The sequence below is a fragment of the Alosa alosa genome, chromosome 5, assembly GCF_017589495.1.
Source record: "Alosa alosa isolate M-15738 ecotype Scorff River chromosome 5, AALO_Geno_1.1, whole genome shotgun sequence".
Classification (NCBI taxonomy): domain Eukaryota; kingdom Metazoa; phylum Chordata; class Actinopteri; order Clupeiformes; family Clupeidae; genus Alosa; species Alosa alosa.
The window spans coordinates 13,909,226-13,936,691 of NC_063193.1; the positions used below are offsets into that span (position 1 = coordinate 13,909,226).

General features: G+C 41.5%; 1 protein-coding gene across 2 annotated transcripts; it reads left to right on the forward strand.

Annotated features, from left to right (window-relative positions):
* loxl2b (lysyl oxidase-like 2b) lies at positions 1 to 27,237 on the forward strand. 2 transcript variants are annotated; one of them, XM_048243047.1, is made up of 14 exons: positions 1 to 84; positions 2,469 to 2,854; positions 3,528 to 3,703; positions 10,369 to 10,580; positions 13,249 to 13,465; positions 14,795 to 14,978; positions 17,976 to 18,130; positions 20,035 to 20,202; positions 22,473 to 22,638; positions 23,241 to 23,481; positions 24,030 to 24,145; positions 24,884 to 25,020; positions 25,874 to 25,985; positions 26,164 to 27,237. In XM_048243047.1, the coding sequence occupies exons 2-14, from the start codon at positions 2,506 to 2,508 to the stop codon at positions 26,232 to 26,234; spliced, it is 2,304 nt and encodes a 767-aa protein (XP_048099004.1). In that variant the 5' UTR covers positions 1 to 84; positions 2,469 to 2,505; the 3' UTR covers positions 26,235 to 27,237. The 2 variants fall into 2 exon arrangements, with proteins under 2 accessions (XP_048099004.1, XP_048099003.1); XM_048243046.1 differs by lacking the exon at positions 1 to 84 and adding an exon at positions 700 to 782.
* The last annotated feature ends 229 nt before the right edge of the window (positions 27,238 to 27,466 follow it).

The following is a 27,466-nucleotide window of genomic DNA, read 5'->3' on the forward strand; positions in this document are numbered from 1 at the left end:
GTTTTTGATAATGGTTAGAACGGAGCTGTTCAAGTCGAGGAGAAAAACAGAGGCAAAAAAGTAGTCAGAAACATCTCTAATTTCGTGAGTATTTCTTTGATATTTCAAGTCACAAGAAATCCATTACTTGTTGATCACGCAATGCAGTCTAGAGAATCGAATTCTGTCCCAGTTTATTAGTTTACGAGCCTTTGCGTTTCGTCTTAGAACGACTTTTAAATTACCGCTGATACGTCCAACTTCCTTCCACCGGGTGGCAATGTTCTCATGTGCAGGCTCGATGCCAGGCACCGACGCGTTTAAGTTTTTTTTGTGTTGCCCACTGAAATCTTGTGCCACTTTGCAAGCCACCTTGACGCTTATTTGCTGCAGAACTATAAACACATTCCAATATCTGGCCATTCTCACAAAGTCCGGATTCCTGTCCAAAGGGCAAATAATAAATGGTCAACGGTGTGTTCCATTGATGGAAAATGCGATCAAGCTGCAGCAAAGGATTAAATTAATTCTACACGATTAAAAAAAGTCCCCGTTGGTCTTATAAGACATGAAACAACTGGAGATGCAAAAAGTAAGATTTTTTCCCCCCATCTAAATACAGTCTACAATAGTGAGGTCATTTCAATCGTGGGCGTTACGGGGCAGTTCTGCAAGGCGTTACTTTGTCGAGGACCTCTCTCAAATTGCTTGAGTTATAAAGAAAGTTGGAAAAGGATTACTATAGCTGACCTTCATCCATCCACAGCCCTTTTCCTGCAACCATAACCGTCTCGAAAAATACTGTAAGTACCGACCTTTTATGTGCACGTCAATACCAAGTAGGCTACATTATTGAAATTATCTAAATGAAAGGATAAGCTTTTCACTTCGATACCATTATTTAGTTTTGCGTGCAGTCTCATAACTTTGCAAAACAACGGTGATGCAGGGGAATTGTCTATCTAGCAGGCGTTTGCTGCAGTTGTCAACTTAAATAGCCACATTGCCCAAGTAATAATTTAACTGTAACCACTTACAAACCACTGTGGTTTATTTCTGTGATGTTGCAAAGGGTGTTAAGAGATGGGGAGGGGCCCAGATAGATTGCAAAAAGACTTGATGAATTAATACATACATATAGCCTATAGGCCTCTTCCCTTAAAAGTCTAATCAGTAGATAGCCTGATACATAAATTAGGATTAATTTCTGTATGTCAGCAATAACTTTGTCAAGAAAGGAAATTATTCTTTTTCTCCTGTTGACATGTAAAATATTTAGGATGGATGTCCTTAAAATTGTCCAGGTTGCTGTGGGTCACCATTGCTCCTTTGCAATTACTTACATGTCTGACGACATGACCTCTGATGTCCTGCAGATTCCCCTACCACGGTGGTCAGTGGAAACTATGTGTCTTGGCTTTGACAGGAACAAACAAGCTGATTCTCTGAGACAGAGGTCTTTTCTTTTAGAGTGATCAAGGCAGGCGACCAATAGAGAGACAGAAAGGCTCTAAAGGCCATAAACTTACCTTGGACTTTTGATATCCATTCAGCCCTGTCCGCTAACAAAGCCTTTAGAAATGTATTCATTCCGGTAGGTTTGGTAATGTGTGTCTTTCTGAACCTGATTGGCTTTTCCCAAGCTATATTAGGGTGACCGACAAATGTATATGATAAAAATAACAGTCTGTGCATTCAATTAAATTTATCACACAGATGTGGTGTAATTACACCAATTGGACTGTGTTGGTAGGGAGGCACTGTTTATATGAACACTACTTATACTGAATACTTAATGTGTATTAAGTGCCTATTCAGTAGTGTTCATATGCATCAGTATGGTGAATAAGGAGAAAAGAGGTCCAAGGAGATCCTGATATATACTGTGGGGAAACGGAACCCTTACAGTACCATATCATTGCCCAGATTCATTTTGTAACACAGTCATTTTGTCACTTGTGTAACAACTGCCACATCTAAGTACAAAATAAAAGCATGGTGTCGTAGAATGGAAAATTTCCATGAGCGGCTAGGCAATATGTTTTATTGTCAGCATATTTCCATGCCCAGACCATATTTGATAAAAGAACACTTTAAAGACCATTTTTGCATCTCTGATTTTATTTTTAATCCAAAGTTCTCCAGGGGGTTCTTTCAAATTGAAAAAAGTTAATGACTCTTTGTCTTTGAGAGGAAAGCACTGGAAACTTTGATGCCCTCGCATGTCCTATACTGAGAAATAGTGCTTTATTTTGTGTTTGAAGTGTGCCTGCACCTTGTTGCTGCTGTTGTAGAGCTTTCATAATGCATCTTTTCAAGCCAAACCTGACAACTCATGTTACCTTTTCATTTAGACACAGCCCAGATTTAATTTGGAAACAGAGTCGCTTTCATTAGGACCATACTTGTGAGGAAATGTCTTGAGCACAAAATAGCTTTTGACACAAAATAAATGGTTCACTTCACCAACATTTCCTTCCTCATTTCAGTTAAAAGGAGCCATCAAATTGCTGAGTGGTTGCCACTATGCCAGCTACCTGGTCACCACCCTGCTTCTTGGCCAAGTTGATGTGCTTATGGAGTCTCTGCCAGGCCCAGTACGAGCACCTAGGCTATCCACCAGGTTACCCTGATCCCTACGTTGAGACCTACACTCCCCCAGAGCTCCCTGCTGACACTCCCAGGATACAGCTGCGCCTCGCGGGAGACAAACGCAAGCACAACGAGGGCCGTGTGGAGGTGTACTACGAAGGAGAGTGGGGGACTGTCTGTGACGATGACTTCACCATACATAATGCACATGTGGTGTGCAAGGAGCTGGGCTATGTGGAGGCTGTTTCCTGGTCCCCATCATCCAAGTATGGAAAGGGAGAAGGTCAGGTTGATTTGTTTGCATTCACCTGTACTAAAGATTATGACAAAGTGACAAAGAGCATGTAGAAAAAGCATCAAGCAAATTATATCCTGATGGCAAGTAGGCTACTTGCATTGTTCAGATGGATGTCTCAAAAGCACAACAATTTTGTGGTAAATGGTACCATAAAAACGGGTCATTCATGTGATAGAAATATTCCCTACATGATCATTTTATAGTCAAGTCAAGTCAAGTGCCCTGGATGAAGCATGTGGGTTTAAAAGATCTGACAAATAAGAAGGTGCAAGCCCATTTAAAGATTTAAAAACAAATAAGAGAATTTTAAAATAAATCATAAAATGAATAGGGAGCCAGTGAAGGGCTTTGGCTGCTTGATGTAAGGTTCTAGGCACCACTAGGTCGAAATGCAAGGACCTCTGACAAAAAAGTCTGAATCTTTTTGTTTCAATGGCATGTAGAGTATTGTCCGCATAGCAATGGAATATTATAATTTCTTAGGATGGAACCTAAGGGTAGCATGTAAAGGGAGAATAGAATTGGCCCAAGAAGAGACTTTTTAAATCAGGGGTGTGCTGACTTTATCCCTTACTCCTTTGACAATCCCTTGTAAGCTGTTGTTTATGTCCAGTCCAGTCCTCATGTTGTATATCTCGATGTCATGTCTATTTTCTAGGGCGTATCTGGTTTGACAATGTCCACTGCACTGGGAAGGAGAAGACCCTGGCTCAGTGTCCTTCTAATGGAATCGGGGTGTCTGATTGCAAACACACTGAGGACGTGGGTGTTGTGTGCAGTGACAAGAGGATCCCAGGATTCAAGTTTATCAACACCTTGACCAACAATATAGATGTAAGACTTTTACTGCTTCTTTTTGTGTCAGACATATCCTGGTTTTCTCTCTCTCTCTCTCTCTCTCTCGGCATAGCTGGGGCCTTGCAACATCTGCTTTTTGTCGTCATGGTCACACATTACTGTAGCTGATGCAATTTAGGACAACAGCAGAGTTGCTTTATCTTTTCCAAAAGAACACAAACACAGTACTCCACTATATTTCACACAGAGATGTCAGTCTCGCAATTAAAGCCATTGCTACTTTGCAGCATAAAACAAGAACTTAACTTTCACATGGTGCATTGAATACACTTTTAAATATACAGGACACTGGTGCAGGCCCTTGCAGAATGCAGTGTTGCTCCAGCGTTTCTCGCTTGAATATTATGAGGTATTCTGGCGGCTCAAAGCATTTTTGTGCTGATCACCCAGCTGGTTCTGATGAGGGGTGACTGTGCGTGCCCCTGGGAAGTGTCGAAGAAGTGGGAGGCAGAGAACTGGGGTTGTGCATGGTTCTTATCGGCGCATTCTTAATGGCCATAAAACAAACAGCCATGACAACTGGGTCTATCACAGTCAGCAGGGACAGGGTGTGTAGGGGTTGTTTTTGTCATTTTTTGCCTTGAATTAAGAATCCCTGTAGAGGGATTCTCAAAGGAGATATTATGGCTGTCATGCAGCATGAGAAGATGACAAGAAAAAGGAGAGTTACATACTATAAGACACAAATGAGTAAAAAGCAAGTTAAGTAAAGCTATGTTAAGGTTTGGACTTGAATTGAAATGAACGAATGCATTGGGAGAGGTTGCAAATGGATGCAGTTGAAGTTGTGAGTACTGATCTGGGAGGGGACAACCACAAAACCAAGCACTGAAAACATGATTGAATCTTTGGTGGGCTCTTTCTGATCTTGGTAAAAAAAAAAACAGTAGCTTTTATAGGATTATATGAGTCAAGACTTCAGACCTGAAACCGTCTAGACGTCTCAATTCGGCTCCTGTTGCATGTCTCCAGCTGTGCTATCCGCCGAGAACGCCGGACTCAGGTTTTCCATTCACCCCCAGCCCACATGGGCTCTGTATATGCAGTAAAAAAGTCCTTAGCAATGGCGGAACATCATCTGGGAATGCTCATGATGTAACTCACCACAGGAGGGACACTGAACCTGGGTGGGTGTTTCAGCCCACATGATAAGCAAGTAGAGATGAGTTCTGGAATGAGTAGAGAAGCCGGCATTTTCACCAGCCTCGGCACTCTGACTGACGCCATGGTTTTTTTTTTCAGTTCGTCAGAAGATTGGGATTGAGCGTTCAAGATGCGGTGTGTGAAAAAGTGTAAAGACATACTTGGCATTACTTGACAAAAATGTCCAAATTGTTCTATCTATAAATCTATATCTGAATGTTTTTAAAACATGACTAGTTGTCTAGTAGTATGTAGTATATTGAGTTATGTCAATCACACCTCTCACACACCATAAGCACATGGACTGCATATTCTGGCTTTCGATGAAATGCATGCATTTCAAGGTGATCAAGGGAATCTGTTTTTTTCCCTAACAAGACTAAACGCTGGGCAACAAACTGGGGTAAACAAGTCTCAGTCCTCTTCTGCATGTTTGTGGAGGAAATTGTTGGCAGCTTTCAGTTTCCAGGTTGCTAACCCGTCATATGCAAGATATTCAATGGTCTGATTCTTCCAAATGTAGACAAAGGAAGCCATTTTAGTTAGAGTAAACATCATTTTGGTGAAGCATTAGTCTAGGAATAAACTAGGAATAGAGAGTTATTTTGGAGAATGCATTTTTTTTCCATCAGTGAGAGTTGTGAAAACGTTGTGTCCAATATTCGGCTTGGAATGCCACAGCTACTTTGTGCTGTGCTTATACTTATATTGTACAAGAGAATACATACAGAGACAAAATCAGAGCATTCTTACATCAGTTTGGCCTGATCTCAAAGGTACAATTCTTGGATCAGATCTTGATTACCTTGATAATGAAGGAGCAGTAAAGATATATGAAAGAGAAAATCATTGCTTTCAAAAATGTCTGTTATCCCTTTAAAAGACATACATTGTGCACTATATGAAAGAAGCCATATTTCTTTTTTGCCATGGTGTCAAAGGTTAGACCATCCAATTTCCTAATGTGTTAGGGGTCAGCGCTGTGCCATAAACTACGGTGTCAAAAAAAAAAAAAACGACTGGCATCGAAAGGTTTGATGGGTGTGTCCATACCAGCTGTGATGGGTCAGGAGTGAGCATGCTGGTGCTATGACTTCACAGTTCTGTCAGCTGGTATTGATGAAGCCAGAGAAGAACCATGATCTTTCCAAGACACAATATTGAGCCTAAAACAGCAGGTGGCTTTTTAATAATGACTTTAAAGGAGAATTCCGGTGTGATATTGACCTAAAGTGTATTGAAACATGATACCGAGTGTGAACATATGTCTCATAGCCCATCTCGGCTTGTCCCCTGCACTCCAAAATCTGGTGCTAGTTAGCCGATGCTACCAACAGCTTTTTCAATAGTGGTGCTTCGGCATCGGGCTAGCCATGCAAATAAAAATGCATGGATTCCAGTTTCTTCCAGTAGCAGCAACTGGAATCCATGTATTTCCACTGAATTATTTTTGGAATCTGATCCCTTATCATACCTGTTCATTCTTACTTTCGTCATTTCGACTTATCGTGACTAAATTCAAGATGGCTGCAAACGCTAAACTTTGTGAAGATACTGTCTGTATAAATTGTCTTGTAAGTAAACTACCAGTGCTTTTTCAAAGTTCTCAATGTCTCGTTTAAATGTCAGGGCCCTCGGAAGTCTACCAATGAAGTGTGGAGATACATTGAGCCTCGTAAATGGGTGTAAAACAGTGATTTATTTGCATGGCTAGCCCGATGCCGAAGCACCACTATTGAAAAAGCTGTTGGTAGCATCGGCTAACTAAGCCAGATTTTTGGAGTGCAGGGGACAAGCCCAGATGGGCTATGAGACAACGTTCACACTCGGTATTATGTTTCAATACACTTTAGGTCAATATCACACCGTAAATCTCCTTTAAAGGAAAGTAGCTTGTGTTTGAGTTGTTTCTGCCTTTGAGATTGGCCTCAGTTTTCTCATCCGTTGCATGTCTACAAAACTTCATGTCATGCCACCCCACAGAGATAGAATAACATGGGATGGCATGTCCTTCTACCAGTCTCTGAAGCTTAGCCTCTAAGGATCACTAATCTCTCATCTCAAGGCTGTGCCAGCAATACACAGTCCTACTCGGACGATTATCTCCTGAGCCTGTCTTCAAAAATATTTTTCTTTAAAGAGTTTTCTGTTTGTTTGTCAGGCCCTGCTTTTTTACAGCATTTAATTGCGTGAGAACAAGTCTCAGAGCTCAAAGCCTCATTTTCATTAAAGTTGGCTATTTCGGTAAAGAGATCATCATTATCCATTTGTGCTGCGGGTGACCAAACAACAACATACTGTAGGTCTGGGTCCTGTCCAACACGTGTGAGCACTCAACGCATGCTGTGGCACCAGAGGAGGGCGTGGTGCCTGAATGGCCACTGTAACACTGATTAGCAGACGTACACAAGAGACACACGGGGGTTGCAGAGACAACCAGTACAGCATACTGAATGTGTAGCATTTTTGTTATGGATTAAAATAAAGGAGCACTTGACGCTGGTTGTCATTGGTTTATGATGCAGGTGGAAGGGTGACGTGTAGATTGAACTGACCGGTCTTGTTCCTGTCCTTTGAGTATGTAAGTGGAAATATGAGCAACTTCTTGGGATTTTTTGGATCTGATTGAGGGTCAGTGTGTTCATCAAAACCATGTGTTGCTTGATCTGTGCACCATTGTTTTCACTGGCAAGGAAATGCATTAGACTTCTTTGAGAATGTTTTATTCTCGCCAGATGAGGATACAGAGGGGGGATCTAACTGTTCAAACCTCAACCCACAGACATAATTGACAGCAAGAGCTAATGCAAGAACTTAAGACAAGATACAGTAACTTATAGTACAGTATGTGATTCATGTGGCCTCTGAAGTCCCTTTTCTTTTAACATTCACTTCCCTGTTTTGATTATGTAATGGGGCAGAACTTCACATTACTATGCCAAATCCCATCTTTAGCGTAACAGCCGTTAACGACTCCAAACTGTTGACAAATGCAAAAGTTGTCAGCTGTTTATGTCTGTCTGTAATGATAAATAAATAAATAAAAAATAAGCCATGCAGATGTAAACTTCACATGATGCTTTGACCTGGGACCATCTGTTGGTTCACCACTTGTGCCTATGGCTCCTTGTGTTTTCTAAGTTGTAGGAGGGCTCTGTTAAGTAAGAGCTTTTGCAAGTTTCCAGAGTGACGCTGCTTCCTCAGGAAAGTGTTCCCCCTAACAAATTGATACTCCAGCTGTCTTAACCCAACCCCCAACATTGACCCCCACCACCACCACCCCTTTATTCTCCACTGTCCAACAAGCTTTTTCCTTGATGGAGAAGCATCATATTTCAGAAGTCATATGCCGTTACCATGCTTCTGTTGTTTTGTCAGACACATGTGACAAGAGCCGTGAGCCATAATCAAGCCATACAACCTGAGAGGCTTCTGTCTGTCCAAATGTATGATTTCACTGGTGTCAGGCGTCCAAGACATACTGTATACTTAGCCCACACATTGTCTGGATAAGCTAAATAGCACAGAGTTCTCGTAGTCCAAGCAGGACTCCTCCCAGAACAAAAACAAATGTTGATTTTTGTATTCGGTACACAACCACAAAGTTAGATTTAGCCTTTCAGAACATTACTTGTCTGGAAAGTTCACTCCAGTGCCTTGTCTTTCGTTTGACAGAATGTTTGCAAGAATCACAAACAAGCCAAACATAGCTATGTTGGTTATTGTTGTTTGTCAAACATGCTTTTGGCCATAGTTTTACATTCAATTAAAGTCACTTTTAGTCTTCTATATGAGTAACTCATAATGGAGAATTCTACTCCATCTCTATGTATGTAACTCTGTCTCTGTCTGAGTGAATCTACAGCCTTCTATTACCACCCCAGCCCATGTTCTGCTGGAAATGGATGAGAGCCTTCAGGTTTTGTAAAATGCTGTATGCCCTTATTAAACACCAGACTGCCTTTTCTCCACTGGGCCGGGTCTGTGTGGTGAGGAGCAGTCAGGACTGGGACTCCTCGGTTAGGCTACTGCTCCATAGTTGGTAGCATCCGCACATTCCTCTGGACTGATTCCACCATCAGGAAAACCATACATTTAATTATAAAGCGGCGCAGACTCTCTCTTTAGTTACAGGGAGACCTGGAGGCAGAAGGAGATAGTTATAGAACCAGGTTTTTTTTTTCTTTCTGCTGAGCCCAGCGAATTGCACTCAGTGAGACGTTTTCTCCAGCATGGCTTGCTCCGTCACGTAGCACAGGAATGTGGTTTTGTTTTTTTGGGGGGGGGGGTAGTTCATGTAAACCCAGAGACTCAACCAAGGGGAAGTCTTTCTTCACCGAGCTCTTTCTCGGGCCGTCAGAATCCAAAGAGCTTTTTGCGAAGCTGTGCCTGTGTAGGCGCGCTGAACTTTGCGGAGGCGGACGGCCTTCCAAGTTAGCTTGTCATTTTTGCCACAGAAACAGCCAAAGACTTGAGCGCTTTGTCTGATGTGTTTTCTGTGGCATGCATACTTCTGGTGCTGTACTCACACATATGGTTTTAATGGGCAAAATATGTCAAAACACAGAGTCATGCACCAAATAGTTCTTACCATGGGATGAGCCAGTGAAATTGTCAGCAGTGCATATATGCCTATCACAACTGTGTTAAGAGTAGACCAAAAACTGGGCCCAGGTTTTAATCACTTCTTACTTAACTCATTGAATGCCAAGCTGTTTTCGGGAGCTTTGTCCTAGAGTGCCAGCAATCTAGACCATTGTTGATTATTTTTGTACAGCCACAGCATATTCTGTGTTATAGCTATGAACACATACAATAGCTCGATTAAAAGGTGAGACTTTAAGCTCCCGGTGGGTGCAAACCGTGTATTTCTACGCCTCTGTTCCTGAGAAATCCCAAGCTAAACAGTGGCTAGTTTTCATCAAAATCGCTGTTTTTTTTTAGAAATGGAGATATAACGTCTTTCATGAAATATGAAGTTTTGCCTGTTACTTTGTGTAAACTTTCCGGGAAGTGATCAGCGAGACCTGGCGAAACTGCCACCTAGTGATAGACCCACGAAAATGGCCTGGTTTTGACCTGACGTGCATGCGTCACTGATTCGACCCAAAGCAGCAACCGAGTTACGATAAAATGTCCAGATTTTGCGTTTTCATGAGTTTTCGATCGTCATATATTTCATTTCCATTCATCACAGAGTTCCCAAAATCACATATAAGGTGTGTTAGAGTGTCTAGTTTCGTAATTTAAAAAAAAAAAAAGCTAAAAACGTAATATTACGTTTTTGGCACTCGATGCATTTTTGGCACTCAATGAGTTAACCATCTATGATCTAATATGCAGCACTAAACAATACTTTAGTAAAGTTATATGCAGTATTTGCAGTTAGTATGCACATGTAATTATGTATAGAGGTATTCACACATATTTATTCACATTCCTAGGAGAGTACTAGCATACTCCAAACATGTTAACATAAATGTATGTTCTGACTGCAGAGCTTAAACATCCACGTGGAGGACGTCCGTATCCGCGCAATCCTCTCCTCGCTGCGTAAGCGGACCCCAGTAACGGAGGGCTACGTGGAGATTAAGGACGGCGGCCGCTGGAGGCAGATCTGTGACGAGGAGTGGACGCAGAAGAACAGCCGCGTCATCTGTGGCATGTTCGGCTTCCCCGGGGAAAAGAGATACAACACCAGAGTTTACAAGTGAGTGCTGACCGTTTGTACAGAGCAAATTGGACACAGGAAGGGTCATAGGTCAGGCCCAGAGCTGGGAAGCCTTACCATGCTGTTGCTGTACCTGAAAGAATCACCTGAAAAGACTCTGGTCAATTATCTGCAGATAGTTTAACCAGAGAGGGTTAAAAGGATCTTTGGTTTAACCCTGTGGGTGGAGGGTGTGGGTTTTTGAACATTCTAACATAAGATTCTGTTCCGCAACAATTGAATGTTCTAAAATTCTATGAACCCAGATATTCTTTAGAACGTTCATTTTCCAACAGTCCTTCACACCGGTGTGACGGTAAACCTACACCTTTAAAGGTGCGATTTGTAGGATTGTTACCGAACGTTCTGCAGGCCAAAATCAAAACACTGGTGAACGTTCTCAAGACTACCAGACGCGAGCCTCTTCTGGGTTTCCAGATGTAATGAAGACTTAGCTAACGTTAGTTGACCTGCAGCAGTTGACCTCCAACCATGACCCAGCTACACATTACGGAAGCAGTGAAAACAAAAAATACCTCTCTAACCAACGTACATATTTAGCTGAAGTTAGCGATGCAGATGAAGTTTAGACTAGGCTACCTGTTGTGGAGAAATATGGCCAGCTCTGCGTCAGACTTTATATTCTTCGTTTGACGAAGACGTCACCGTCTCAGGAAGCTCCTCCGATGTCCACTCAATTTGTTTCTCGTTTTAATTGTGTACATTTGCCTGCCTCTCGTAGGCGTTCATGACTAGGCTACAACTGACAGCTGTTGACAGTTGGCCAGGCCTTTGCTAATTTGGCAACCCAAATAGGAGGACGCGCTAGCCCATTATTAATACGCTATTCTAGAATTAATCGTTCAAAACATAAGCGAAAATTCCAAGAGATTCCGCCCGTAACTCATTTTTTTCATGGGTTTTACGGGTTAGAGTAATGTTGTCAAATAAGCCATTACTTCAATTCATCGTGTTTCCTTACTCTCTGACAACATATGGTGATCATTTTTGGAATGGTTACAGTTTATTTTCCATTATTTCCTACATACTGGACCTTTAAGGGTTAAGAATGCAGTGTAGGCTTAGGCACATATGTAGGCATGATTCTATATTGTGGACATAGGAGGCTTTTGCTTCATCAGTGTGTTTTGTTGTAGCAATAGTGTCTTCAGGTTATCACCAAAGCGCAGCCTACCAGTACTTAGTGTTGCTTCCAGTCCTCCATCTGTATTTGTCGTCAAATCTCTTTTGAAGGACCCTTTTTCTAGTCTGCCAGTAAGCGGAACAATAGATAATACCCTGAGCCCCAGAGCCAACGCTGTTGGGAGCACTGTACAGTGAACCCTGCTAAGAGGCCCCATCCCTCATAGCTTAACTATGCAGAATGCAGAATGTTTATTCTCTCCACATTGGAAATAAATCTGCTTTCATGTGATTCAGCTTAAAGTATTTGTTGTTACTTTGTGTTATAAATGTCTTATGTCATGTTGTAATGGAAAATCTCTATGTTGAATGTATTGCTACGGCTACCTGTAGATGGCTGATGCATGTAAAGCAACCTAAATGTCAGTTTACTGCTTAAAATATGTACAGGAAAAAGTTTGCAGTATAGCCTCTGGGGAGGTGGTCATCAGGTGTAAAATATTGCAAACATGGCTACAAACCAACCCAAGTGGCTTAAGGGGGGAGAGAGAACCTTTAAAGTCTTCGCCAGGCTTCTGCTACGTGCGTCCATTCACGCACATGTTTATGCCCATGAAACGTGCACGGTCTGGTTTTGTAAGCTGGTTTGCAGTTACAGTGGCGGGGCTCCCTGCCAGACTCTGCAGTTGTTTCATGCCGCACATAAAACGTGGACAATTACATGAGAGTCTCCTCCAGCAGTCGCGGCCCGGTTTTATGCTCAAGAACCATTGATGTGCAATGTAGCGAAGATTTGTGATTTATTTGATTTCAATTTTATCGGCTCCCTTGCAGGGAAAAAGTCACTTTCACTGAGTGTTTTTTTTTTTTTTTTTTTTTTTTTTTTTTTGTTCCCTATCCGAGGCGTGTGATGAAAAGAATGTTTTTGGAGATTAGGAATGCTTCAGGATCAAATAGTGTTAAGCATCTGTTACCCAAATCAAGCAAGTGGGAAAGATGGGGTCGCTCCTAAATGTACTCTTTCTTCCTGCCATGTTTCCCTCGGCAGTTTGTTTTTGAGATTGATGCTGGTTGATTGCCAGCACGAGACATTTTTTTTTTACTCCTGGTCCAAATTGAAAACAAATGTTGGGCTTCATTTTTAATATGTGTTTCCCCCCTATACCTCAGACAGCAGACTGTTTGCGGTACATGCTGTACTGCTCACATCGCCTGTAAAATCTTGCCTGGAGGTCTTGAAAACCACGCTCAACCTAACTTGCACTCTGACACGTAATCAGGAAAAAAAGATCTTCCTGCACAAGTCATGGTCTAAAAAAACAGTACCAGCTCAGAATTGACTACGCTAACAAGCCCCACTATAATGCTGTAGTCATTTGTATAGTCTTTAAATGAAATCAAAGGGAGTCAATTAAAAGAAGGTAACATGACCAATCTGACAGAAACAACTTAACGACATAATTGTAATTTAGTGAAACTGCATGGCCTCAGATTCTTTACTGTGGGTTTCCCCGTTTCTTCCCAGGATGTTTGCCCGCAGGAGGAAGCCAGCCTATTGGGATTACGCCGTCAACTGCACTGGGAACGAGGCCCACCTCTCAGGCTGCACTCTGGGTCAGGCCCTCGCCACCAAGGGCAACAACACATGCGGACAGGGCCTCCCCGTGGTGGTGAGCTGCGTCCCTGGCCGCTCCTTCGCCCCAACTCCCATGACGGGCTTCAGGAAAGCCTTCAGGCAGGAGGTAGGGATCCCATGACTTTGTCACTTTTATTGCTCCAGCGAGTATGCTACTCTCCCCCTACCACAGACCCCCCCCCCACACACACACACACACACACACACACACCCTAGGGGCAAATGACAAATAAATTATCTCATTAGTCCTTCCGCAGCTCTCTTGTTTTCCTCCTCTGAGTTCTCTGAGAGGCTAGCCCAGATTGTGAAAAGCGTGTGAGCATTCTTTAGATGTCTTATCTTGCCTTTACCAGGCTTACTTGTTCTAACATCATGTGAAATGGAAATTTGAGAGTAAATTGTGCAAGATTAGCTTGGATGAAGATGTTTATGGCTCTCTGACTAGAACATTTTGTGTGTGTGTGGGTCTCTACACTGACAGGCTTTTTCCCCTTGTGGTGATCTCACTCTGTCCTGTGTAAATCACAAGTTCCAGTGCTGAAAGCATGGTGGCCCCTTCACGGCAGCTAGCTGATAATAGAGGATAAACATGCTCAGTGCCTCTTCTCATATTGTATATAAACTCATTGGTTCCAGGTGCATCCTGCTCTGCTGATTTATCATTGCTACTGAACTAAAGCCATGGTTTTCTGTTGTGAAAGATGAAAGGCTGAACTCAAGCCATCATTTTCTCTGAGGTTTGAATATATAGTGAAATGCCTCGTGAAAGGCATTTTGGTGAAGCGACCTCAAGCAGATATACCACCCCTCACACACACACACAAACACACACACACCACATACACACCTTCCCCCAACCTCTGAGCCATGGCTCTGCTCAAGATGTTTTATCCTGTCCTTGCTCTAGGGGGATATGTTCAAGTTGGGCTCTGTAAACTGCCTTAAGACATGTTCATATGTATAAAACTGAATTGAATTGAGTACAGTGTTCTCATTAGTTGGCAATTACAAACACTGATGTCAGTGTTTGCCCTTGGCAGCACCAATTATGTGTCGTTACGTTCTCAACCTCTGTAATTTACGATGTGGCCTGCATTTTTTCCTTTTTCCTTAGGTTCATTAACAAACACTAAACATGGTCAAGAGTTTTATTCAAAGCCAAACATGCAACTACAACCTGTCAACTCATTCCAAATGAAAAGCACATTTCCACATAGCATTCAGGTCACTAGATCTCACTAAACCTCTGGAGTGAGAGACTGTAATTGTACTGACTTCAACTACAAGATACATGGCAGTGACTACAATAAATAATTAATCTTGGAAATGACCGACACTTTGGAAAATGGCAAACTGCAAATAATTATGAATACTGGTAGATAATTTGGTTGCTATTCACCTTTTCTTGAGTGGTTACATATGTGTTCTCTTTCAGCAATCGTTGGTGCGTCTGAGAGGTGGGGCGGTAGTTGGAGAGGGCCGTGTGGAGGTCCTGAGAAGCGGCGAATGGGGCACCATCTGTGATGACAACTGGAACCTCATGGCCGCCACGGTTGTGTGCCGAGAGCTGGGATTCGGCAGTGCCAAGGAGGCCCTCTCTGGTGGACGCCTTGGACAGGGTGAGTTGATCTGCCAAGAGGCCAGTGCTGGATTTACTAACTGCCCCGCTACAGGCCTGAACCAGCCTGAGCTTGATTCAAGCTAAAGCTCAGAGATGTTTGTTCATATTGGAAGGAGAAGACAAGGCTCACTCAGAAGTCTTCCCTGCTGGCGTCCAAGCTCCAGTTTGTTCATATTACAAGATTGAGGCAAGCACAGACATGGACATTTTTCTTTGCCTGGAATAAGTCATACTTTGGTATATTGATGATATACTAGTATCTGCATGTTGTTTGTTTTCATTGTAAGCATGTTGATGTGTTGCATGTTAGTTTATTTTTTAAAATATTAAAACACGGATAAGCGGAGATGGTACAGTGTGCCCAGTGAAGGTCCTGTGTGGGGGGCATTCAATGCATTTTATAAAGTGTCAAACTGTCTCCGCAGGGGTCTTAGACCACCTCACAGCTTTCAGCAGTAATGGAAAGTGAAAAACTACAGCCTCAGCCGCTGAAATGACATACTTTGAGATGATGCTGTCAGAGTGGACAGTTATGCTGACAAGCCTTTTTTTGAGTGGTTGTAAATTCCTCTGGAATTCTATGCTTGCAAACAGAAGGTGCAATTTTAGAAAGACAGATGTTTCTGGGGGGAAAGGCAAATATTGTTTTGGGTGGTTTACTTTCACACTGTAGTACTCAGTGTACAGTTGTCAGCTGGAACCATGAAATGGCATCCTTTACATCAGTCATGCTATGATGATAAGGTGTATGTCATGCTATGTTGTTACTTGTCAGTTATAATTTCCCCAAGGGTTTTGGGAACGTAATGGGACAGAAAAGAATGAGATCATATTGGGAGAAGATTGCTGAAATATTATGGAGCTTTATTGAATTGAGTTGAATGAGGAATGTCTCTTGAATACAGTCCTGGATTGGGATTGGGTCTTGGCAATTGACAGTGTCCTCTCCATACTTTCAGGGAACTTCAGATAATGGCATGGGGAGGGTGTCAGTGAGCCTATGTCATACTATGCCATGTCATGTGTCACATTTCGTCACTAGAGAAAGTAATTGAGCTAGTGGAAGTATCTCATTCATATGATGTGATGGAGATCATTCTTCTACAACCCCAAAACAGAAACAGTTGGGACGTTGTGTAAAATGTGAATAAAACAGAATGTAATAATCTGCAAATCTCTTGAACTCATATTTAATTGCAAAAAAGACACAGACAACATATCAAATGTTGAAAATGACAAATTTTACTGTTTCATGGAAAATACGTATATGTTAACTTTGAATTTGATACCAGCAATATGTTTCAAAAAAGATGGGGTTAACAAAATGCTGGAAAAGTTGTGTAATGATAAAGAAAACAAAAGGAGGAATGTTTCACAACTAATTAAGGTAACTGGCAATACAATTGGGTATGAAAAAAAGCATCCCAGAGAGTCTCTTAGAAGTAAAGATGTAGGGGTATTCATCACATCATTCATTCATCACACCTGTGTGCACAAATGATGAAACAATGTATTTGTAATGCTTCTTAAAGGTGCTCTAAGCAATGCCACACATTTTTTAGGCTAAAACATTTTATGTCACTTACTGCAAACGTCACCTAACCATCTGCTAGCTGTCTGTCCTGAATACACTGAAAATCTCTGTGGACAGCACAGGCTCCAGGTTTAGGGGAGTTTCAATTGCACAGGAGCAGCACGGGAGGGAGGGGGAGGAAGTGGCGAGCTAGCTCTGTTTTGTTTGAAAGTCAACGATACCCAGCATCACTTAGAACACCTTTAACATGAAATTGTGAAGTATTTGGTGAGTTCATCATCTACTGGACATAACATTATTAAAACATTCAGAGAATCCAGAGAAATCTTTGCAAATGAGGGAAAGAGCTGAAAAACAAATCGGATGGCATGGTCTTTTGGACCTCAGACGGCACTGTTATTGTATGGGCTTAGGAAAACCTCTGATAACCATTGTCTATGTGCACAGTATGATACTCAATTCAAAAACTGCAGCCAAAATTGTAATAACCAAAACAGCCAAATTTGTATTGAGACATAAAACAGAAAATACCACCATCTTATCTGGGCCTGAGCTTGTTTAAAATTAACGGAGGTAACATGAAAAAAGGTCCTGTGGTTAGACCAATCAAAATTTGCCATGCTTTTTGGAAATCATGGACTCATCTGGGCTAAAGATGAGAGGGCCTATCCAAGTATCCAACCTATCCAACTTGTTTTAGTGCTCAGTTCGAAACCCAACATCTATGACTGTGTGGAGGACCATTAGTGCCCACAGCATGGGCATCTTGCACATTTGGCAAAGCACAATCAATTCTGAATGATGTATACAGGTTTTGAGCAACATATGCTGACATCCAGGCAATGAATATCTCAGGAAAATACCATATATTTCAGGAAAACAATGCCAAAATGAATTCTGCACATATTAAAAGAACATAAATAGTATTTCCCATTGAGGAAGAGTCCAGGTGCTAAAATGGACAGTCTGCACTCCAGATTAGTCAAATTACGGTAAGTGCATAATGGAATGAAAAACATGACTTAGAATACCCCATACTGTTGAGCAACTGAAATCCTGTATCAGGGAGTAATGGGACAACATTTCATTCTCAAAACTCTAGCAAATGGTCTCCGTTCCTAAACATTTACAGAATTTTGTGAAAAGAGGTGAAGCAGCACATTGGTAAACATGCGCCCGTCCCAACTTTTTTGAAACCTGTTGCTGGCATCAAATTAAAAATGTACATATATTTTCCATGAAATAGTCCAAATTTTCATTTTCAACATTTGTTATGTTGCCTGTGTCCTTTTTGTTGTTAAATATGGGTTTACGAGACTATTATATATATATAATGACATTGTGTTTTTTATTTGCATTTTACACAATGTCCCAATTTTTTCTGTTTTGGGGTTGTACTTTGTCCAGTTCTGCCTAAAGTGTCTTTGAGCCTAACAGAAGTGTGCACTCACTCTTTTCCAGGGATGGGCCCCGTTCACTTGAACGAGGTTGCTTGCACAGGCTTTGAGAAGTCCATCACTGAGTGCAAATTCACTATGGACAACGAGTCAGGATGCAGTCATGAAGAGGATGCAGGTGTACGGTGCAATGTCCCTGCCATGGGCTTTCAACAAAGGGTAAGTCAACTGACACCGCATGCAGCATGCAACATGCAACATGCAACAGATCCCAGAGCTTACTCTTCCAGAGGACTCTTTCATCCAAAACACCCTGCCTCAAAGTCACCGCTATTTGACTGAAAATGAAATACAGTGTTTCCCCTAGAAATTTTTCCAGCAGCGGTGCTATTACTTGGGGTTGTTGCACATTTTTTTTTATGATTTTTTTTTTTATATCATACCTTCGTGTTTCTTTTGTGGACATTTTCAGCTTTCTTTTACATTATTGGTTAAAAATGATAGAAGAAAAATGAAATGGCACAACCCAGAAAAAGATTATTTACAATGTATTTAAATTTGTCTTAATGGCAAAGGCCACACCCAATCTGCGAGCACTTAATTTTTCTGGGCTTTTCAAAGAACATCTCTAAGGCTCTTTGGTAATTTAATTGAATTGTTGGGGGGCCATTAATGCTGACACGCATGCACGTAGCCAGATGCTCTCCTTGTAGTCTATTTCTCAGTCCCAAAACAACAAACCCATTATAAAAAAAGTAAATACTCACTTTTCTTCTACATCACTCCCACAGTTACCATACAACTCACTCACAATTAACTTCGAAAAGGACCTAGGCTACTTGATTGAAGTGCGACCGTTCGTCTCACCGTCAAGAGAACGCTGAAGTTATGAGAACGCGTCTTTCTGATAAGAGAATGTAGGCTCCTATGTCTAATGCATAAGCGTAGAAAAGGTCTGTTTGTGATAGCCTATTATAGCTAAGTGGACAGAATTTAGGCTATAAGTATATGCCAACATATGCCCATATTTCCTTTAACTATCAGAAAGTTTAAACTGTGTTAAGCCTAGCTTTCCCATGCAAACATTACATGTAGCCCCCACGCTAACGTTACAAGTCTAGGCTACAATTAACGTTAAGACCATACACCTTGTAGCACATTGGTTTACTCTATTGCATTACTTACGTTTTTAATTTGAATGTTCATTGAGGCTCATCTTTGGGGAAACGAGAACTCTTGCTCCGTTGACAAATCCAATCAGCAGAAAGCAGAAAGAACCGCATCACAACAGTAGGCTAAATCGCAACAAACTTTTTTTTTTCCCCCCATGTTAAATTCATTTGGTAATCATGAATTGGTTTCTTTTATTTGATGTAGGCTAGGAGAGGAGGATGCATGTTTCACATTAGTGTCAATGTGTCAAAGCAGGCTTTGGATCAGAGGAATTGTTCAAGCTTAACATATGGCATAGGCTACAAGCAAATTCACGGCATACAAACAGCCGTGATGAAATATAACTAATATCATTTTTATTGTCACCAGGCCTATAAGTAGGCTATTTATTGTGTAACCTACAAGTGAACGATGACACCATAGGCTACACTGTGGCGGAGCAAGACCCCATCAGTCGGATAGCTAAACAATGTAACCGTGTTCAGAACGTAGGCTAGCCATATGGGCTGCAGACTTGTCTTTGGGCTTGTAATCACCGGACACATCATGCCGCATATATGTCCTGAATAATGAGAGGCTAAGTGCGGATTTGATGCACTTAACTTACTCAAGACTTTCAGAAAACAATTTCGAGATGACGTTGGCCGTTGTGCTTTTACAGTGTGTTAAGTGAATCTGGTGATATTATGTTGCGGCGGCGCTGCGCCGCTGTTAAATACACTGTAGGGGAAACACTGAAATAATGCTAGTCATTTGCTAGTTAAATAACTTGTAGAATAGAATAGACTGAAAATAACTGTGCTGTCTATTCTATTTTGAAGTTTGATTATATTGTGCATAATGTGCAGTTTGAAATGCCAAGGCTTCTAGTTATGCCTGTCTGTAGTTTTCCATTAGTCAATGGCATAACTGTAGTGAGTGACCACTCTCTTTCGGTTTCCCCTGTCCAGCTTCGCCTCAGCGGTGGACGGAGCCCGTTTGAAGGCCGTGTGGAGGTGTTAGTGGAGAAGAACGGCTCTCTGGTGTGGGGCACCGTGTGCAGTGAGGGCTGGGGCACCATGGAGGCCATGGTGGTGTGCCGGCAGCTGGGCCTGGGTTTCGCCAGCAGTGCCTTCCAGGTGAGTGGCCCAGAGATGTAAAGACTCCGATGAGTTGAATCGTTTACTGATGTGGCCATAAAAGCAGTTCAGTCAGGACCACTTTAGTCAAAATAGTTTATTGATATGTAATAAGTTACATTTGGCGGTATGGCTCTGTTCTGGGACCTCCTTACCCTTCTGTGTGCCAACACAGAAAGCCTAAGGCAGGGAGAGCAGCAAGGTAGATCCCCCATAAGGAATACAGAACAGAGCAAGCATCAATGACAACAACATTGAATAAGACAATAACCAATCAGGTGGAGTTGGGGGTGGAGGTGGGTAGCGGAGTGGCTTGCAAAGGGAACGGCAAGCCCAGCCATGTTAGAGCAGCTTAAAAGTAGGGCCTAATCGCCTCTCAGCCAATGACGAGCTAAGGGTACTCTCAGCTGACAGGCCAGCTGATCAACCAGCTGAGCTGTCAGCTGACAGCTTGGCTTGACTCCGTGGCCTGCCAGAACTAACGCTGTGCTCAATTTATACTGGGCAGTGTTTTATCCCCTTTCCTCACTCTCTCACAGCTTTTGAAGGCATCTTTAAACTTAAGCTTTCCTATCATTGCTAAATCGTCAAGAATGAAAATATGTTCACATGCAAAATATACAAGATTAATAATAATAAAAAAAAAAACAGGCATAAACGTCTGGAGCCTTTAGAATACTCATTCACTTGGAGTTGCTAATTATATTAGCACTTGAAAACCACTAGAACAGGAGGCTGTTGCTTGGTTGAGGAAAGATCTGAAGCTGCTCACTGAGCCTCTCTATAAATGACTAGTGATGTAATTCACCAGATGGGCTGTGGTTTTCCAGCAGATGAAGGTCTGGGGGGGTGGTTGAACTGGCTGCTTTGTGCAGTGGAAAATAGTCACGTTACAGCCTTCAGGCAATTGACTTCAGTGCCAGCATGAAGTCGGATCATTTCCCTCTTTGATTATTGTCCATATTAAGACTCCTCTGCTGCTCATTAAAGGACATTCAAACTCATTCAAACTCTTCTAGCCATTTTGGGTGTAATCGGTACCTGAAGCAGGATGCGCTACAAGGAAAGTCTGTTTTTCAAATCAGAGGTGTAGGGAGGACTGGTGGATATTTTTCCAGGTGTTGAAAGTCAAAATAATATGACTGCTGCCTCAATATTTCCCTGTGGATTTGATTGATATGAGTTATGTTTTTAATGCAAAAAAATACAAAGTCATCCTGTCTGGACAGTCTGCTTGCAAAGTTCTGTTCCCAAATGATAAACATTCACAGTTTTAAAGTTGTTTATTTTCTCAGAGCAATGCTGAAAACAGCCTGTTTCCTAGAGGTCAGTGTGTTTAACCTTGTCTACAGTCTACAGTAATGCACATAGGGTGTGTGTGTGTGTGTGTGTGGGGGTGTGTGTGGTTGCTACGGGTGACAAAATACTCCCATTTAGTTTGCTAACATTGTGACTCTACCTTGGGAGTATTTATAGGTAGCAGTGCTTGTGTGTGTTCAAAGGCATAATTACATGGTATGTCAAATAGGGAGTTTAATGGATGGCTTGATAGCTGTAATAGCAGTGACTGTCAGTCGCACAGGTTGGAAATTTCTATACACTAAGGATGTGGATAAATAAATGGGTTTTCTGAGTGGAAATTATCAGAGGGCTGTTGGCTTCAGTTAGATTTAATGATGGCTAGTCAGTCCACAGCTGATGTATAATCAGTACAAGAGTCAGTGATGTCAGTACAAATTGTGGTTGAACATGATAATATTACCACTCAAGGCAGAAAGTTGCTTAAAAGCTTGGAAATACTGTATTTCCTCCCTCTTTATATAAACATCTAAGTAAACACATTTGCTGTGGAGAACAGCTGGTGTTTTGATTGGCTGTGTTTCTCATGGAAGTTATGTCATTTTCAGTATTTAGATAACAATGTTTTATATACACAGACAATTTCATATTTCTAATGTGGGCTTTGGACCAGCCCAGTGACCAAACCTGAGCTCTTAGAACAAAGGAATGAGCTGAGTGGTGCCTGCTTGGAAAAATACCAGCAGAGCTCCCTCCTGGACAAACACATTAAATACTAGCAGAGCTCCCTCCTCTGGTCAAACACGTTAAATCAAACAGTCATTCTTTCTTCACCATCTTGCCTCCTTGCAACAAAAAAGGTCTTCTTAAATGAAGAAATAACAACAAGAGGAAAACACTCAAATGAATGGTGTGTGTAGTATACATCAGACTAATTCAGGGCACTTTCTTGTCTTGTTTTTGGTTGCTAGGAGTCGTGGTACTGGATGGGGCTGGTTAGTAACGATGCGGTGGTGATGAGTGGTGTGCGGTGTTCAGGGACGGAGATGAGCCTGTCTCACTGCCTCCATCATGGAGAATATCTCAGCTGTCCCCGAGGAGGAGGACGCTACGCCGCCGGCGTCTCCTGTTCTGAAAGTGAGCTTTGTGATACAGCACTGTTTAAACTGCACAACAATCATACACGTGTGAATGGTGATTAGATTAAAACATTATTTGTCATTTAGTGGTGGTGGTGGTAGCCGTTTGTGGTTAGGAATCTGGCCTGCCAAGTTGAACACCAGAGGATTGTCAGTTTGATCCCTGGAGCTATCACCTTTGACTCCCTGAGTAAGACAAACCCCAAATTGCCTGGGGTAGTAAAGTAGTCAATGTAAAATTAGTCTGGATAAAAGTGTCAGCTAAATAGCTAAAAGACAAATAATATATAAATGAAGACATATCACTAATGGAGTTGATCTTTAACCCTTAAAGATGTGGGTTTTGAACATTCTAACATAAGATTCTGTTTCGCAACAATTCAAGGTTCTAAAACTCTATGGTGAATTCAATGTTATTCTTTAGAACGTTAATTTTCTGATATTCCGGTCACACCGGTGTGACAGTACACCATGCAGTACACCTTAATCTGGGCAGTATTGCATTGTTGAATGACCCTGGCAAACACTGGTAGACATTTTAGTGGTAGTCTGGTACTACTGGTAGTCCTTCTTTTCACTTCACCCCACCCCCCTTCCCAGCGGCCCCAGACCTGGTGCTGAACCCCCAGGTGGTGGAGGAGACCACGTACCTGGAAGACCGGCCCATGTTCATGCTCCAGTGTGCCTACGAGGAGAACTGCCTGGCCACCACGGCCAGTTCCACTCCGGCTAACTCCTTCCGTCGCCTGCTGCGCTTCTCCTCACAGATCCACAACAACGGCCAGTCCGACTTCCGGCCCAAACTGAACCGAGAGTCCTGGGTCTGGCATGACTGCCACAGGCAAGTTTGAGACATGATCCAGGCATGCTAGCTAGCTCATTTAATACAAGAACTATGTGTGTGTATGCATACTGTATGTGGTACTATTACATGCTTTATTGGTGAGAAAAGAACTGTCACTACATTGTTACGAAGACATATTGCTAGCATAAAGGCAAACATAACAACAAGACTTAAAAAATAAAAGTTTGACTTGAACAGAAATGGGACATGTTTGGGATAACTTTAATCTGATGCCATTTTCCCTGTACTGTATCCTTGCCTTGTAATTGAAAAGCTGCAGCTGTGTGCCCTGTCGACTTCATGGCTACTGCTGGATGGCATACATGTTCAGGGGCCATAGCAGATTATAATATAGAGCAAATCTAAAAGTAGATAATTTGGGGTTTCACCATTCTCTTTGAGACATTCTAGAATCCAATTGGCATCTACAAAGGAGAAATGATATGTTGTGTTAACTGAGCAGCTACAGACTACTTCAATTTATTTGAAGACTTGTTTCATAAGTCGGCATATAAATCTATTGTATATGTGACGTTGTTCTTTAGACATTATCACAGCATGGAAGTGTTCACCCACTATGACCTCCTGAGTCTAAATGGCACCAAGGTGGCAGAGGGACACAAGGCCAGCTTCTGCCTGGAGGACTCTGAGTGTGACGAAGGTGAGGGGACGCTCTGTACACTATTGGGTCAGTTTCTTTAAGAAGGTCCCGGCACAAATAAAGAGACCGCACAGGGAAGAGAAGAAAACGGATGACATGGTTTCAGGAGTTGACACTTTATATAATATACGGTAACACTTTATTTTAATGTGTCGCTGTTACAGTGTACCTACCTAATTAGGTACAGTGGTACAACCTGTGTAACAACATGTACTATCAGGTACTATCATTGTACTTGCATTATGTATTTGTGGGTACCTACATATAGTTGTTACATTGTAATACTGAGTGCTTTTACAAAACTTTGCCAATTTGCCTAAATTTTCATCAGAGGCAAAGAGCTGACCTGAGACCTGCTGGATGGGGTAAATCTGGTCATGATAGATTTGATATACAAAGCTCCAGTCAAGGCCTCATTGTCTTCAGTGTACATGTAACAGCTGTGCTGCTACAACCTTGTTACTCTTGCTACTCAAGTACAATGATAGTACCTGATAGTACATGTTGTTACACAGGTTGTACCACTGTACCTAATTAGGTAAGTACACTGTAACAGCGACACATTAAAATAAAGTGTTACCTAATATACTATAGGAACTTTTTTTCTGTAAAGAAGTACATTAATAATGCCTCATTAAATGTAACATAATGTAATCAGACAGTACAGCTCTGAAATGTACAGAATCGGTAGATAGGATGATAATTACACAAGATAACACTGATAATGTTGTTTTACAGGCATTGAGAAGAGGTATGAGTGTGCAAACTTTGGTGACCAGGGCATCACAGTTGGCTGCTGGGATACCTACAGACATGATATTGACTGCCAGTGGGTGGACATTACAGATATCAAGCCGGGAGATTATATATTCCAGGTAATATATTTATATTCTTTGTTGTAGCTTTGACAGCAGTGTTTTTTGGCTAACTTAACAGTTCAGCATATTTTAACTTTCCAACAGCTACACTGGAGTCCAATTTGCATCACCTTACACAGTAAAAGGTGAAACAAAGTAAATACCTCCATCACCACAGGCCATTATAAAACCTACAAAATATGCTGTATTGCCACATACACAGTATTTCACAAATGCAGTGTGCATAAGCTATGCTCAATTGAACCATTGTTGCATTACTCACAAGAATATTATGTTTCCTAATGGATTAAATCACATAGTATAGTTAGTATTACATTTCATATTGATACATTTCATTATCAGATCAATAACCAGATAACACTGGTAGAGATAATTCAAACAGTCAAGTCTACCATTCTAAATAGAGTTGAACATAAGATATAGGTACACTTATCGGTCTTTATAGGTACTCTTATCAATAACATTGAGATTCATTGTAAAAAATACTGCAAAGTAATACTGCCAGTATATAGTCCATTTGGGCGAAACATTCCTCTTCTTTTTAAAATTGCCTCTCTAGCCATATTTTATGAGGAAAGAGAGCCCTCTTGTGTGTTGTTTTGGTATTACTGAGAGACTGAGACACACTTTAACCCTCTAATACAAAATGAATATCTCTCTGTTCAAATGTTAATGTGAATGCTGGTCAGCTTTGAATAATCAAAATGGTTAATGAAATTAGCTCTCAATTTTTATGGACATTGATTTAAACTGGGCTGAGTGCTTCTGATCTGCTCTCTGCTAAAATAATTATGTTCCCTCAGCAACACCAAACTGATATCACATTCATATCTTTTTCATTTTACCTTAGGTTGTTCTCAACCCCAACTATGAAGTTCCAGAGTCAGACTTCTCTAATAACTTGGTGAAATGCAGATGTCGCTATGACGGCCACCGCATATGGATGTACAGCTGTCACATAGGTAAGATGGCTGATCAGCCGAATATGGCTTCATTACTGTTTGAACTAAACATCATCAAACCCTACTTATATGTTGTTCAGTCATATTCATATCATAGTATAAATATATAATAAATAATGATTGACAATTAACAATATCAAATTGTTATTAATAATTATTTTTTTCACCTCAACCAAAGGTGGTTCATTTAGTGAGGAGGTGGAAGACACTTTCCCTGGGCTCCTGAACAACCAGGTAACCCACAGGTAAAAGGAGAGAAGCCAGCAGAGAGGGCCGAGGGAGCATATCGGAACTCAGCCCAGCCGTGAGATTACCAAATGCCCTTAACCACTACAGCCCTCGTGTTTCCACATGAGCGCAACCTGAACTCCTCAGAGACACGTGCATCTCATCACAGCAGAGTCTGCTTCGTGGCATCTTTAAGCTGCTAGAGGCTTTTTTTTTATCAAACGTTATACCCTGGAGTGGGGGAATCTTTCACCAAGAACTATGCTCCTCCAAACGGTTTGGCGCCAAAGGGATACACAATCTTAAGAGATGTTCTCATGTCTGTGTTGAAGCCAGCCAAGTTTTCTGTACAACGGTAGCATTAGTTGTGAGATGAGATGCACCGTGGTTTTTCTAAATCAAGCTCACTTCAAACATGAACGGGAATTCAGATGCACTTTGTTTACTTAAAAGGAACATGTGGTTCAGGTCATTTTGTCAATTGGGAAATATAATAGTCTTATAACTACCCACCATATCTATAATATTGATAGAATATTGTTACCTGCCAGTAAAAATGCAACATTGCTATCCATCAGTGCCTTTGTAAATGCCAAATGCACCCCAAAGCCAGTATTCTTCATCTCAGAGCAAGCAGGGCTCTTTCAGGACAATCGCCACTGCTGGGATTTGCTCAGATGATGCACTGCACAGAGCACACTTGTGGTGGAGATGTTGCATATAACCTCACATTCAAGTAGGCCATGCTATGAACACTGAGGTGGGAAGTTGTACATCTACAGACACAGAAATGAGGATAAACCCTCCCTCCTTCACTGGCAGGGATACGCCTACTTGTGCATGTTGAACAGCTACCAGGTCATTTCTTCACAATGTGTTCACTATGGTTACTCATTGAAAGCCACTAATTACAGTGAATTCACAGTACGACCGCATCCACACGGAACCCTAGAGGGGTCATTGCAAGATATGTTTTGGTATATATCCAGAAAATGTGCACTCATTTTACTAAATTGTGCACTCATTTACTAAATTGTGCTCAAGATTTAGTAAAACGAGCGCATGATTTAGTAAATTGTGTGCACGTTTTACTAAATAGTGCTCTCATTTTAATTGTTGTAAATTGAGCGCACAATTTAGTAAAATGTGCACACTATTTAGTAAATCTTGTGCACAATTTACTAAATCGTGTGCACAATTTACTAAATTGAGAACACAATTTAGTAAAATGAGTGCACAATTTAGTAAAACGT